The following is a 15,609-nucleotide window of genomic DNA, read 5'->3' as shown; positions in this document are numbered from 1 at the left end:
ATTATTTAGTGTCATTGAGGAGGTAATTATATGCATCTCCCACCTAATTAAGGGATTATTATTTGAGTTTTTTCATCATGTGGTTTGGAGGTTCTGCTGGTTCTAGTGGAATTTATTTCATGTGAAAGAACACATGCAACTGCAGACAAATTTAACCGAACCCTCTCATAAGATTAGTAAACTAAAGTAGTTGAATAAATTTGTCTTCTGAATTTTAATCCATGATTAATTATGGTAACACTGGTATAAGGTCGCTGTCAGTGTCTCTGTGATATGATAATTAGACCTATATGATATACTGAATATGCAGATTTTTTTTTTTTTTTTTGGTCACAGCTGAATATGCAGATGTTGACTAGATAAAGATAATAGCTAGGCTAAAGTTGTCTGTTTAATTAATTAAGGTTTAAAGATTGTTTAACCCAAAATTTGTTTGTTGCCTGTGGTTGGGGAATCAGGGACCACCATTAATTTAGTGGCTAAGAGTTAATTTTACATATTAAAAAAGTCAAAACCAATTTAGAGTTCATGTTTAATTACGTGGTTTCATTGTATCTTTGTAAACTACGTACACATATAAGTACAAATTAAGGAAGAGCTACAGAAAGAATTGGGGTTTCTAGGGCATTTTTACATTTAATTATTTCCTTTTGATGAATATACATGGTTGATATGTAACTTCTATTGAGTTTCTGAAATTAGGGTTTCTAGGCCATAACTCCGATATATGACTGTTCATCAAGTGCGAACGTTTGTTCTTGATTCAGCAGACGTATACCGTACATATTCTTCGAGGCGTTTAAATCTCTTTGAGGTTTTATTTGTTCGACTACTGTGCGTATACGGTTTACAACTACTTGCTCTTTAGTTTCTTTTTCCTTCTGAACAGCAGGAAGTACAACAGAATTATTTAGGGATGATGGATCTTAACATATATATACAATCATCGGGCCTGTATCTTGCAATAGAATTAGAGAATCGTGAAAATCAAATGCAAATTACAATGATGCTCAAGTTCAACCAAATACTTTACAAAAATTTGCTATCTCCAAAAAGTATATACATGTCACATCAAATGATATGACTGGTTTAAACTGTAATCTCGTTGACATTTTAATACTGAAATGTGTAGCAGCAAACAACTATAAGTTTTGCCACGTGTAGCAATCCTGTTGGTTGCTCTTTGAGCGCATGCAAATTAGACGATACTTACGCACATATATACTGGTGTGACAGGCGAGTCCACCAAATAAATTGCAACTTTGGAGAAATTTTTCGTTCTGACCAGAATACGGATGATACATCATGTATTTTTATATAAATAGTAGTAAATTATATTTTTTTAAGTTATTAAATTTTTAACACATATATCCCACCGTTTGTATAATGACATAGTGTACCACCATGTGTATCGGTCATACTAAAAAATCTCTCGCAATCCTGGGCTTAGATGATAATGTAACTACCGATGCTGGCTTCTTATTGGTTTTCTTTTTGACAAGAAACAATAGTATGATATTTCATTAATCAACACAAACAATTACAAGGGTGTCATTGGGTACATAGTTCCAGTAACAAATAAGAAGCCAACACCGATAGTGACCAATAGATTGATCTGGAGTGAATTTGCACAAACAGAAAAATAAGAGTAAACCCCTAGTAGACTACCACAAGCACAAAACACACAATTCCCAAGCACACAAGTGCCACAAGTACAGATTTGTCACAATAAACGATAGACGCAACATAGAAATACAAGCAGCCACAATGGTCATCGCTGAATAGCGAGACCACATAAAGTCATCGTAGTAGAGCGAAACCACATCAAGTCATCGTTGACAAACGAGACTACATAACTTATCGCACAAAGACGAAGACCAATCTAGCCAAAACAATAGCGCCATCACGGTGCACATAAGGCAAGTGAAACACAACTACACTACTCCGAGAAATGATCCACTGGTTAACTCATCATAGTAGGGGACGAGGCACTCAGGCCAAGGCCACCTACAAATTCACTGAACAATGAGGTATCGACTTCCATACATTAAACACCATAAGAGTTAGCCGCGACAGGCAGCGGAGTCGCCAGGTCCGAGATACATAAGCCAAGGCGCCATATTAAGTCGAACTGTACCGAGACGTACAAGCCGAGCTGCCAAATCAAGCCAAGTCGCACAAGCCTACTAGATCTGAGTGCACATGTCAATGCAGCCTCAGAAACCAGGTAAAGAAGGTGACACCACCATGGAAACGAGTTGATGAAGGTAGAGTCAACCTACCTGCAACACAAATCCAACCCCACACCAAGAAAAAAGAGCGCCAAATCAAAGAAAATCTTGAAAGGGCATGGCCCGGATCAGGGTATAAGTCATAAATCTATGGAAAGTTGCTCATAAAATAGTGGGAGAGAAGCACGAAAGGGGAGATAAGGTAGATAGAGGTTAGGAATGAGTGGTCGGCGTGAGGTCAGAGGGAAAGAAACTCGTGTATGGCCAGGAGAGCGAAGGCTGGGATGGGGAAGAGGGGGAAAATGAAGGGAGGAATGGCTAGGAAGAGAAAGGGAGAAGCTGTCACTGGCCCCCAGTTATAGCCAGAGGCCGGTGACTATAAAGGTAGCTAGCTAGGGTCTTGTTAAGAGAAAGAGAGCTTTCGAAGAAATAAGGGATGTAGTGAATGAATATAAAATTATGACCTCGACTTATTGGTTTTCTTTTTATTAGTAGTAGGCATGCAATGTGTTTAACAACCATGGCATGAGCATTGGTGATTTTGTCCTATTTTTCACTTTGGAATTTTACGTAGAAATTGAGTTACATGAACTGTAAGAAATTGCTTGGCCATGAAATTATTTGGAAACTTGAGATGAAAATAATCATAAGTTGCTCAACTTTTCCGTTTTAAGCATGTATTTAATTTAGGGTGGTTCTATCCACACCCTTTTTTTTTTACCTCATACACATTCCCTGTTAATTTTTGTCATTTGATTTTCTTCAATGCATTTGTTTTGACAGTCAAAACTTAAGATTTGTGCGTGGAAAGTAAAAAAAGTTGTGTGGATAACACCATCAATAATTTCTTCGGAGCTAATAACTCCTTCCTTGATAAGGATGACAACAGTTCAATTTTAAGACGGAAATGTCATATTCATCCCCATAATAATGAAAAATAACCATATCTCTAAACGTAAATGAACCATCAGAGATTATCCATAACAATACTCACCGGGTAATGGATTCCCCATTGGTTAGAGGTTATATCCACATTCGTCAATGCAAAAAAATTATTCTTTTAACTAACACATTTTAATTTAATAGATATTAATTCTGTCATTAAATATCTACATCCAAATCATTAAAAACATAATAAAACTTTATGGAGGTATTTATGACAAGCCAAATATGATAGCAAATTAAGGCAAATTGGTCCCATGAAAAAAAAGAATGGGATGCCAAAGAAAAATACAATAGCCAACTACTAGGGGAGAAAGACAATACAAAATTATGAAAATAATTTCAACACGACACAACACATAATATATATTCGGGGCAGATTCGGGGATGGATATGGATTGGGGACCCTTATTGACACGCCCTGATCCTAATATCCCCAAATACAAGGATAGACATGTGCTGGCCGACACCTAAAAGTTACGAAGCCATTTTGAACATGCATGCAACATATAAAGAAATAACGAACGTAAACAAACTATGTAAATTTGATTATAATGAAGTATGCAATTGCAGGAATGTGTTCAGAGAATACAACTAATTAAGAATAATGTGAAAGAATTAATATAAAATGATACGAACAAAGGAGTAGGTTCTACTTTGAAAAGACTCGAGGATACCTATGCAGAGGTGTCTTGACGCTGCGATTAGATGCTTCAATTCTAACTCTTAAGGGGGCACAAAACAAAGGGTGAGTGGACCAAAGTTTATAATAATAATACTAATAATAAGAGAACCATTTTCTTTCTGAACATACCAACCCCTTGTTTTGAAAACACATATATAGTACTACATAGTAGGTTTTCTGAAAATTCTCGCATGCCATGAAAAACATTCGTAAAACAAGTACGTGTAAACCAGGGCTCAGTAATGGTAATAGTCGCCCAAAGGTAAACCCGTAAAACATCTGTAAATCATATCAATGATGTATTCAACTGGAGGTATCATATTGGCCTGAAGGCATAACCATCACCCGAAAGTGAAGCTGTACGACACCGGGTTACCCTAGTGAAGAAAATAGGGGTCCATCACCCGAAGGTGAAGCTGTACGACTCTGGGTTATGCCAGAGAACAAACATATATATATATATATACACACACACATACGTATGTATATAATGAGTCCATCTCCCGAAAGTGAAGTTGTATGACTCTGGGTTATGTTAGAGAAGAAAAATCATCCGAAGGTGAAGTTGTATGACTCTTGGTTACGCCAGAGAAGAAATATATATATATATATATATATATATATATATATATATATATATATATATACATACACACACATAACACACTGACACTAGCCCCGGGCTAGTGAAGTTGGGAGTATGTCATAAATCTCATCAACTGTGTCCTATGACCATGGATGTATACATACTCGGTTATGTGTGTGTTGTATGATAACCCACTACATAAGCATCGAAAACGTATCTCAAAAACTCATATCAAATCATCGGAGCTCAAAAACTCAAAGCCTCATCTCATAAATCCATAATAATTCATACACGTAAATCCATAAAATTTCATATATGAAAATCCAATAATTCATAACCTTGTCCTAAAATGTAAACTCAATAAATCATAAATATTTTGTAAAAGCAATTTAAATAAATCACAAATTCTCTGTAAACCATAAATATAGAAATCCATAAAACATAATATAAAACATACTCAATTCATGAAATATGAAATGCATGCAAGCCTAATATTTAATAAAAACATGCAATTTGAGAAGTGGTCTACTCACAGTATTTCATTGCCGAGGAGCTGCTCGAACTAGAGAGGGCGGGGTCACTTTCCACCGAAGCACCAAAACACAAATAGAGCCCATTAAATAACCATCTATTAAAACGATCAAATTTGGGAAAATGGACAGCGGATTTGGATTCGACACGTCAAAAAACTTAAGGAGGGACCTTGGGTTCCCCCACGCGGCGCCATGAAGCGGCGGCCCGAAAGGCCACGCTACACCGTACTCGCCCAGATGGGTCGTCGGAAAATTCACCAGCGTCGCCGTGGTCTTGGTCCGAGTCGAATCTGGGCTTTAGGTTGCTGGGTTGGGCCAGTTGCTGGATTGGATCCAGGTTAGGGTTAATAGGCTAAGGGTTTTAGGTTACATGGCCCAAATGTTTGGGCCGGGTTATTGGATTAGGCCCGATTATTAGGTTGGGCTTGGTTATGGGTTGCAAGTCGGGTTTAACGCGTTGGGCTCGCGGGTAGCTGGACCCAATGAAGAAGAAGGCCAAAATCGCAGGGAAGTGGCCAGAAAACTTCAAATGGCCATAACAAGTTCATTTCTCAACCAAATTCCAAGATTCAAAAGCTAAAATGAAGCTTAAGAGGTAAGGAACATAAATATACCTAAGTGGGACATGAGTCATGGCCAAAGCTGTCTAGAAAAGGGCTCGAAGGTCGTTGGGTTTCTAGCCAAAAACTGGGGAAGGTTCCCCCAAGCTATCTCTGTGTCTAACATCCACTAAACTACTCAAAAACGTCCCAAACTCACTCATGAACACAATCTACGAATATCTAAATGGTTTTCGAGGCTTACCCAAAGGAAAATAACGAGAACTCGCAGGAAAACTCCATGAATAGTGACGGTGCAACAGTGCAGTGAGAAAGAGAGAGGAGGAAGAGCCTCAACTGGCTTGAATCGAGATGGGGAGGTCTCGAAGGTGGTGGGGTCGCTGAAGTGTGAACTATGGTGGTGGTGATCCAGTCTTCATTGTGGTGTTTGTGTGTGTGTATGTGTGTGTCTATGCTTTGAGAGAAAGAGAGAGTGATGAGAGCGAGAGTTTGAAAGAAGAAATGTGAGAGAGTTTGCAGAGATGGGGGGAGAGACAATGAGAGAGAGTAAATGTGTTCGAGAGATCGGGGGAGAAAAAAGAACACCCAAAAAATGGGGTAACCTGCCACGTGTTGCCACCCTAATGGTCCATGATGGAGAAATATCTTCAATTGGAAAATAACCAAAATGCCTTTATCGTTTCGGAACCCGTAAAATCTTTGTTTTAGCTCCAAATTTGATTCCGATTGTGCCCAAGCGTTTGTAACGACGAGTACTACAAGGATACACCAAGGAAATGAATCTCACACGACATGACAAGGCGGTCAACAAAAGTCAACGTTTTTACCTTGAAGGGCATTTTTCATAATTTCATGTTTTAAAATTATAAAGACCGAAATATTTGGGGACGGGTCATTACACCTATAACCATGTCCAAAACCTAACCGAATAATATTCATGGTTTTTCCCCATAATCGAAAAGTACCCGAATTTTCATATTCAAATTTGTCCCATTTGGAAAGTTATGTACGGTTATTGAGTTTAACGGGTTGAATTTTCATTATTGTACTTGAGCATGCATGCATGTATTTTATGATAATAAGCTCATTCGTCAGTTTATTATTATTATTTTTAGGCTAAATTACACAAAACTACATCAACTATAGGTTGAACCACAATCTCATATCTCATGTTTTAAATATTGCAATGTCATACCTCATCTTACGAATTTGTTGCAATGTCAGGTCTCCGTCAATTTGTCTGTCAAATTTTTTGTTAAATGCTGGCGTGCCTTCAATAAGGTCCCACGTGGAATTCCAACTAGGGAAAAAATGGGACCCAGTTAAAGCCATGTCAGTGTTTAATATTTTATTTAAAGAATTAAGAAAAAAAAAACCAAAGTTTTTGGCCCAACACTCCCATCCCAAAAAACCAAACCTTATCTCTCGACATCTCAGAGAGCCTATCTCTCTCTCTCTCTCTCTCTTTTCTTTCTTTCTCTAACCTATGTGAATTTCGATTACCCATTCTTTCTCATTTCTTGAGTAAAGCTGCCCTGAGGTCAGTCTGATTCCATTGAGTTAATTATGAATCGCTCTTCTTCGAGCAAAGCTTCCATGAGATTAGTGAAACCGATCGACATTTTGTTGTCATCGTGGCAATATGTTTGGAAGATGAAGGGGTATCGTTGTAGGGATCATGCAACTTTTTGGTGGTGAGGGAAGCCGAATTCTTTGTAGAGGTTGCCAACGTTATTGAGGCAGAGGATGTGGTGGGGCTTCTTGGAGATGAAGACTTTGGGTTTGGTGAGCAATCAAAAGTAGGTGTTAGACGAAGTGTTCAAAGTGGGGGATGATGTTAGGTTGGGTTTGGACAAGCTTGGTTCAGAGGGCTTTCGTCCTTCTTACGTTTTTCTTTTCTGAAAATTTTGGGGGGTTTTAGTGATGAGGAAGGACGTGGAAAATGAATCTGGGATATTAGAGATTTAAGAATCGAATTGTAATTCCAATTCACTACTCATCTAGCTTCCCCTAAATCAAAACCCGCTCACAAAACCCTAATCCTCAATTGGGCAAACATTGATTGTACTGTCCAACAAAATTTTCCTAAAGATCCTCGCCAAGCTACTAGGTCGCAACAAAAGCCTAGCTTCATCGTTTGCAAGCAGTGGCTCAACCTCCACGGCCGCCTTGTACGGTCAATCAAGCTTGTGGTGGTTGGCGGTGATGAATGTAAGAGAATAATGCCCCACACTGCAATAATTGAAATTTCACAAGTGTAGAAACAATGTGCTGAGTTGGTTTGTAGCATTTGAGAATTTATAGGTGTTGAAGCTGGTTGCAAATGTAGATGGTTTAGGTTTGATGCTTCGATTCTTCTAGTTCGCTATGGGGAGAAGAGAAGCGAGGAGAGAGAAGAGGGGGAGTGGTTACTTTTTTTTCATTAATTTTAATTTTGTTGAGACAAGAAATTTGCTTAATTTGGTAAATGAGTGTTCTCATATTTGCCACTTCACCATTTAACGATCAACTTAACAGAAAATTAAACGGAGGTTTGACATTGCAATAAATTTGTCAAACGAGGTATGACATTACAATGTTAAAAAAAAGAGTTATAAGATTGTGATTCGACGTATAATTGATATAGTTTTGTGTAATTTACACTTATTTTTATTAGGTAATGCTAAGGAAACCAAATTTTGTAAACCAAATGATGTGGTTATTGATAGTTGTATTATTAATTAAAAAATATGGTTAAACGTGATTATTTCATGTTGGTTGTATATTATTTGATTTGCAAATTTATTGTAAAATATTAATCTCCCTACCATTATGTTTATTTTTATTACAAGTTATATTAGACGACTTAAAATTAAATTAAAAAGATGATCGATCATTTAAACTCGAGACTTTCATAAGAAAATTGCCTTTTAATGTGGAATCATTTTACAGCGAAACATAAATCCGTATGCATCAAGTAGCTGTCTGCTGTGTTCATAATGTCCAAAATGGAAAAGTGCTTACATCTGAGATTATTAGAATCTCGATAGACTACTTTAACCCTATACTCCTTTTTTTCACCCTTTGCTCTCCCTTTCTCTGTGCTCTGTCGGACTTCGTCATCTTCGGCTGCCCTCCTCCTCCTCCTCCAGACCCCTCTCTCTCTCTTTCCGCCGATTAGGGTTTCTCCGGTTCCCAGCTCAGGTGAATCTCTCTGCTAACTTTTACATATCGCGACCTTGATCTCTCTTCTGATCACCGATTGATTTCACACCAGTTTCTTTAACTTATTACTGTCTGTTACGAACTGTTGCTTTTCAACATTGAGTGGAGCTGTAATTTTGGTAAATTTTCACATTTGGAGTTCGATTTCGGAAAGTTTGAGTCTTGAGGTTTGATTGTTGGGAAATTCTGGGAATTTCACTGTTTGGGGGATTTTTAATTGGCTGTCAAACAGATTAGGGTTTTATGATTCTCTGACTTTGAATTTAGGGGAAGTTGACTGAACTAGTTGATTTAGGGTTTCTGATGTGTCTGTGGTTTTTGCATTTGGGAATTTGGGTTTGGCTCAGTTTGTTGATGTTTCGGTGATTGACTTTTGCAGATTTTGGCTTCACGGTTGCGAGTTAGAGTCTGGCTGGATGGCGATGAACGAGCGGAAGACCATTGATTTAGAACAAGGATGGGAGTTCATGCAGAAGGGGATCACAAAGCTGAAGAACATTCTAGAAGGGTTGCCCGAGCCGCAGTTCAGTTCTGAGGACTACATGATGCTCTACACGTATCTGTTTCTAACTTTTTTTTTCTTTCTGTTGTGGTCATTTTTATTTGCTGTCGTTGTATGCTTCAAAGATAAATATTGCTGATTGCGTTTCGTTGTTCGTAATTTTATTCACAGAACCATATACAATATGTGCACTCAAAAGCCACCACATGACTATTCACAGCAGCTATATGACAAGTACAGGGAATCTTTTGAAGAGTACATTACTTCGACGGTGAGGAAGCAGTTAGCTAATATTTTTCCTAGTCCCAGTACTTACGGTAAAACAGATTGCATAGTGTTTACAGTGTTACAAACTGTTTTTTCTTAAGCCAAAGTTATATTCTTAATGCTCTGCACTATCTAACATCACCTAACCTGTTAGAATTCAATGCACCTTGATATGATATTCATTTGGCATGTGTAGTCAGGGCTAATTAAGCGCTCCCAATCCCCAAGTGTTGTTTGAGATGTTATATATATAATTATATATAGATATATATTTTATTTCTTTTTCTCTTACGAATGCTTTTTCTGTTGCTTAGTTTAATTTTATATGCTTATGTCAGGTTTTGCCATCTTTGCGAGAGAAGCATGATGAGTTCATGTTGAGAGAGCTTGTCAAAAGGTGGACCAACCATAAAATTATGGTCAGGTGGCTCTCTCGTTTCTTTCATTATCTTGATCGCTATTTTATAGCTCGGAGGTCACTTCCACCCCTAAATGAAGTTGGACTTACTTGCTTCCGAGATCTGGTAAGTTGCACTGGAACCCTTACATGCCATCTTAAATCAAGTTGTTTGGAGAATTCTTTTGATTGCCTCTTGAACCATAGCTCAAGCTGACTTTCATACCCTTTTTCTTTTCTTTTATATACATTCGCTTCTCCTCCCTCACCCTCAACCCATTTCTTGGTAAAATTTATATGAACGATGTCTTCAGTCATGTTCCCTTCACATCTTCAGCTGATTTTTGTGAGTTAACGGATTGTAACATGATGGGGTGATATATCATTGTGATTTTTAGGTCTATCAAGAATTGAAACCAAAAGTAAGAGGTGCTGTAATATCTCTGGTACGTTTCTGTTTTACCTGAACCACATGTTGTAATATTTAAGTTGTAATAAATTTACTGGACATTTTACAAATCAGATTGATCAAGAACGTGAAGGAGAGCAGATTGATCGAGCTCTCTTGAAGAATGTTCTGGATATATTTGTTGAGATTGGAATGGGACAAATGCATCACTATGAAAATGACTTTGAAACAGACATGCTTAAAGACTCTGCTGCCTATTACTCTCGAAAAGCTTCCAACTGGATCTTAGAAGACTCTTGTCCAGATTATATGCTGAAAGTAAACTCCATTACGCTAGTCTTATCAGTTTTAACTTTATATACACGTATATGAACTATTTGGATGAACTTAATTTTTGTGTGAAATTCCAGGCAGAGGAGTGTTTGAAACGGGAAAAAGATAGAGTTTCTAACTACTTGCACTCTAGTAGTGAGCCAAAGCTGCTTGAGGTTTGAATTTGATTATTTCTATGAATTTACCATATATGCATATATATTCCTATGGAATGTTAAGTCTAGGTAAGTCCGGATGCAAGTATCTGTAGATTTTGAAATCTGGCTGCTAATGTTGTTATTATTTGCTTAATGTAGAAAGTTCAACATGAGCTGTTGTCTGTTTATGCAACCCAACTACTTGAGAAAGAGCACTCAGGATGCCATGCATTGCTTCGAGATGACAAGGTACCTTCGGAGAAATGTTAAAATCTACATCTTTGTTCATTAGATTGAAGGAATTCTGAAAAAACTAGACGAATGTTGTTTCTTAATCATTTTTTCTTTTCTCTGTTTAAGGTGGATGATCTGTCTAGAATGTTCAGGCTATTTTCTAAGATACCTCGAGGTTTGGATCCTGTTTCTCAAATATTCAAGCAGGTTAGCAGTCTTCCTTTATTTTTTTCTGGGTTAAAGGTGATCTGGTATGTAGCATTAGCATATATTTTTCCATTTCTGTTTTTTTTTTTGTCATGGTTTTAATATTTCATGGTGTTCCATGATGCAGCATGTTACTGCTGAAGGAACAGCCTTAGTCAAACAGGCAGAAGATGCAGCAAGCAACAAGAAGGTATATGCCTTGACCATCTTTTATTTTATTTTTATACATTCATGTCTGTTGAGTAGGTTTTCTACTGAATACTGTCTACTGGTCAGACTATGTTTGAAATTCTAAATTAGAGACTCCCATAGTCCCATGTGGTAAAGTAATATAGCCATAGAAAGTAGATTCAAATGAAAACCAAACTCTTGACATGGGGGAAATAATATAGCTATAGAAAATAGGTTCAAATGAAAACCAAACTCTTGACCGAAATTTTAAATCTTTACAATCTTCCTTAAAATATTGCTTTTGCTTTCATATTTTTATGGTAATTTAAAAATTTCCTATCCATGAGGATTAAAAGCTCCTTTGCACCATTAATAGATTCAGTAAATCTGCATAGAGGGCATGATATGATATGTTATAAACAGTAAAGATGAAAGGATTGTTCATATATTTCCAAAGAGTGTCCTGTTAGTTGACCTTTCTTGTTTCATATATCGAACTAGACAGCTATTTTATAATGTCAGATTTGATTTATCAGTAGTCCAGTGATCATTTCGTTTGATTCAGATTGTTTGTTCATGTAATGGTATTCGACAATTAATTGTACGTGAACGCTGACTTTTTTGTTCCCCCACAGGCAGAGAAAAAGGATGTGGTTGGTTTGCAGGAACAGGTAATTTCTGGAACATTGCACATGTGGAACTTTTGATTTGCTTGAGGGACACTAATATGATTGTGCTTTTCAGGTTTTTGTTAGAAAAGTGATTGAGCTGCATGATAAGTACATAGCATACGTCAATGAATGTTTCCAAAACCATACTCTTTTCCACAAGGTTTGTATTTTAACAGGGCTGTAAGATTCTTATTGCTGCCACCAATTATTTCTGCATAACTGAGTTTTTTGTGCATCTGTAGGCCTTAAAGGAGGCTTTTGAGATCTTTTGCAACAAGGGTGTTGCTGGAAGCTCTAGTGCGGAACTACTTGCCACTTTTTGTGATAACATTCTTAAGAAAGGTGGGAGTGAAAAGTTGAGTGATGAAGCCATTGAGGAGACACTTGAAAAGGTCTGGACTCTTGATGTGCCATTCCATTTATTTACCTTCCATGGCCATATTACTTTTTTCTTATTCTGGTAGACAAAGTTCAGAAACAAAGGCCGATCAAACTGCAGGTGGTAAAGCTGCTGGCTTATATTAGTGACAAAGACCTGTTCGCGGAGTTCTATAGGTATGACTTTTATTGCTCAACTTGCTTCCTTTCAATCTAATGTGTTTTTGGCAGTGTTTTAAAAGGCTCGCCTCAGGACTTGGCCAGGCGGCCTCTGAGGCTCCTGAGGCTGGGCGTCAGTGTTCCCGCCTCTGTTTTGAGGGAGTGGGCAGAAGGCTTTGCCGGAGCGCGTCTGGGCGGCGAAGGCGCGCCGCAGGGCGTCCGGGGCATTCATCTGGGCGTTTTTTTCTTCAAAATCTAGGTTTTCTGAAATGTTTTATGCTGTTCTAGTTTCAACGAAGAAGAATGAGGGGCTCTCTCTCTAAATCCCATAAATTTTCATAATAATTGCTCCACTCAGCCTTTATTTCATTTTAAATACCCTATAAATACTCCACTCAACCCTTTATTTTCGCCATTTATTTCATTTTAAATACCCTATAAATACTCCACTCAATTCTTTATTTTCCTTTAAATTCCCATAATTATTGTTTTATGTCATTTTAAATACCCTATAACTACTCCACTCAGCCTTTGTTTCCTTTTAAATTACTTATAATTGCATAATTGCAACATTCAGCCTTTATTTTGCCTTTATTTTCCTATAATCGTGACCATTCATCCTTATTTTTCTTGAAGTTCTCTGTAATTGCTTACAATAAAATAAATAATTATAACATTTTGAGACTATATGACATAGTTTCCAAGTACAACTAGACTTAGTAATATAGAAGATGATATTATCTTTGATTTAGTTATAGTTATATTTGTTTTTACAGAGTATTATGTTGTTATAAATATACATGTATATAATATATATTAAAATTTTAGGTTCCATAAGGCTTCACCTCACGCCTAGGCTGGGCTATCCATTGGACACCTCGGCCACTCCCCCACCTTTTAATACATTGGTTTTTGGGAAAGGTTATAGATGATTATATTTAGTTTAAAACTAGAAGGCATTACGTAAACTATAGATGTGTAATTTCTGGCAGGAAAAAACTTGCTCGACGTCTTCTTTTTGACAAGAGTGCTAATGATGACCATGAGAGATGTATTTTGACAAAACTGAAGCAACAATGTGGTGGTCAGTTTACCTCAAAGATGGATGGAATGGTCAGTTGTCCTAAAAAATCCTTCAAGAAATGTTGTTTTTAATGTTCTCTACTTGTGTGCATGCATTTCAGGGTTACTGCTGGAGATATGACTAAGAAAGAAAAAATGGTTCTTTTTTGCAGGTTACTGATTTGACATTGGCCAAGGACAACCAAGTTGGCTTTGAGGAGTATCTGAGAAATAATCCACAGGCAAATCCTGGTATTGATTTGACGGTTACTGTCTTGACCACTGGCTTCTGGCCAAGCTACAAGACTTTTGACCTCAATCTACCCCCAGAGATGGTATACCGATTCAGCTGAGAAAATTCCCTTGGAAAATTTACTATCTGCTGGGTTAAGAATCTCAGGGATGTTTCTAACTTCTTTATATTTCACTCTTGCTTTAGGTTAAGTGCGTAGAACTTTTCAGGGAATTCTATCAAACAAAGACAAAACACAGAAAGCTTACATGGATGTACTCACTGGGTACTTGTAACATCGTTGGGAAATTTGAACCAAAAACCATAGAGCTTATTGTGACGACTTATCAGGTGATGTATTTAAGATATTAATTGAACTCTCTAATCTGTGGGCTATTTCTCGTATTTTTCTTTTGGGTTGTGAGATGCCGATCTATTAGAGTTTTATTTATTTCTAAGACTGATTTTCCTTTATCTTACTTTAGGCTTCAGCCCTGCTGTTATTCAATACCTCAGATAGACTGAGTTACTCGGAGATTATGACTCAGTTAAATTTGACTGATGATGATGTTGTCAGACTACTCCATTCCTTGTCATGTGCCAAGTATAAGATCCTTAACAAGGAACCAAACACAAAAACTATCTCTCCCACTGATTACTTTGAGTTTAACGCTAAGTTTACTGACAAAATGAGGAGGATCAAGGTACTTGGATCCTTACGTGGTATCTTGTCATTTTGTCTTCTAATTTTGTGTTTATCTGAGTGATCAGTTAACTTATCACTGTGATCACTGATCACCATGCAGATTCCACTTCCACCGGTGGATGAGAAGAAGAAAGTAATTGAAGATGTTGACAAGGACAGAAGGTATGCCATCGATGCATCAATTGTGCGTATTATGAAGAGCCGTAAAGTTTTGGGTCATCAGCAGTTGGTTATGGAGTGCGTAGAGCAGCTAGGTCGCATGTTCAAGGTTAGTGTAGTGCTTATTTTTTCTGGTTTTACACTATTTAAACCCCTTTTCCTTGGGTTCTAAATGAGTGATGTTTGTTTCCCTCCCTCCCTTGTCTCTTCTTCAGCCCGATTTCAAAGCAATAAAAAAGAGGATCGAAGATCTAATCACAAGAGACTACTTAGAACGGGACAAAGACAACCCCAATTTGTTTAGGTACTTGGCATGATGCAGTCTAAATTGATCATCCTTCAAATGGCGTGGTATCTCTTGCTGCTATAATTAGCACAAGAAGTTGGTTCAAGCAGTGGACGAGGTGGCACAATCACTTGTAAATGCCAATGCATCGGTGACCAATAGTGATTGCTTAAAAAGCACGAGCCAAGAATACTTTGTACATTTCTACCTTTGGAGTAAGGTATGGATGGCTAGTATGGGTAGTGCACTCTTGCTGGGGAAATCTGTAACTGACTTCGTAATACGGTCCCCGGTGCACCATGGGACCGTATCGTATCTTTGTTTAATTATTGCATTATCTTCCATCGCATGACTATACCAATCCATCTTTGTTACCTGTCTCTCTGCCCCACTGGAAGGAGGCGTACTTTCGGTCCCAGTGTGTCCACTTGAAATTGCATGTTGACAATCAGATATCAAATTTATCAGGTGGGTGCTTTGTCTTGATTGCAAAACACATGGCTTGTGAACTCTGAATTTGTCAATATGATTACAAGATGCTTATGCTCTTCTGCTTCA

The 15,609-nt window shown here is 37.6% G+C and overlaps 1 protein-coding gene across 3 annotated transcripts; it reads left to right on the top strand.

Moving 5' to 3' along the window:
- The first annotated feature begins 8,441 nt into the window (after positions 1–8,441).
- LOC137736754 (cullin-1) lies at positions 8,442–15,609 on the top strand. Of its 3 annotated transcripts, none has more exons than XM_068476011.2 (20): positions 8,442–8,720; positions 9,121–9,297; positions 9,415–9,514; positions 9,849–10,034; positions 10,306–10,353; positions 10,431–10,634; positions 10,727–10,804; positions 10,946–11,035; positions 11,147–11,227; positions 11,355–11,417; positions 12,034–12,069; positions 12,143–12,229; positions 12,312–12,461; positions 12,569–12,624; positions 13,599–13,719; positions 13,842–14,003; positions 14,108–14,251; positions 14,386–14,604; positions 14,707–14,874; positions 14,981–15,609. In XM_068476011.2, the coding sequence occupies exons 2-20, from the start codon at positions 9,158–9,160 to the stop codon at positions 15,080–15,082; spliced, it is 2,235 nt and encodes a 744-aa protein (XP_068332112.2). In that variant the 5' UTR covers positions 8,442–8,720; positions 9,121–9,157; the 3' UTR covers positions 15,083–15,609. The 3 variants fall into 3 exon arrangements, with proteins under 3 accessions (XP_068332112.2, XP_088538776.1, XP_088538775.1); XM_088682649.1 differs by having other exon boundaries at positions 8,460–8,720; positions 10,306–10,329; XM_088682650.1 differs by lacking the exon at positions 11,147–11,227.

This window comes from Pyrus communis, chromosome 13 (assembly GCF_041283825.1).
Source record: "Pyrus communis isolate YQ-2024b chromosome 13, ASM4128382v1, whole genome shotgun sequence".
In the NCBI taxonomy this organism is placed as follows: Eukaryota; Viridiplantae; Streptophyta; class Magnoliopsida; order Rosales; family Rosaceae; genus Pyrus; species Pyrus communis.
This window is presented reverse-complemented; position numbering and strand designations above follow the sequence as displayed.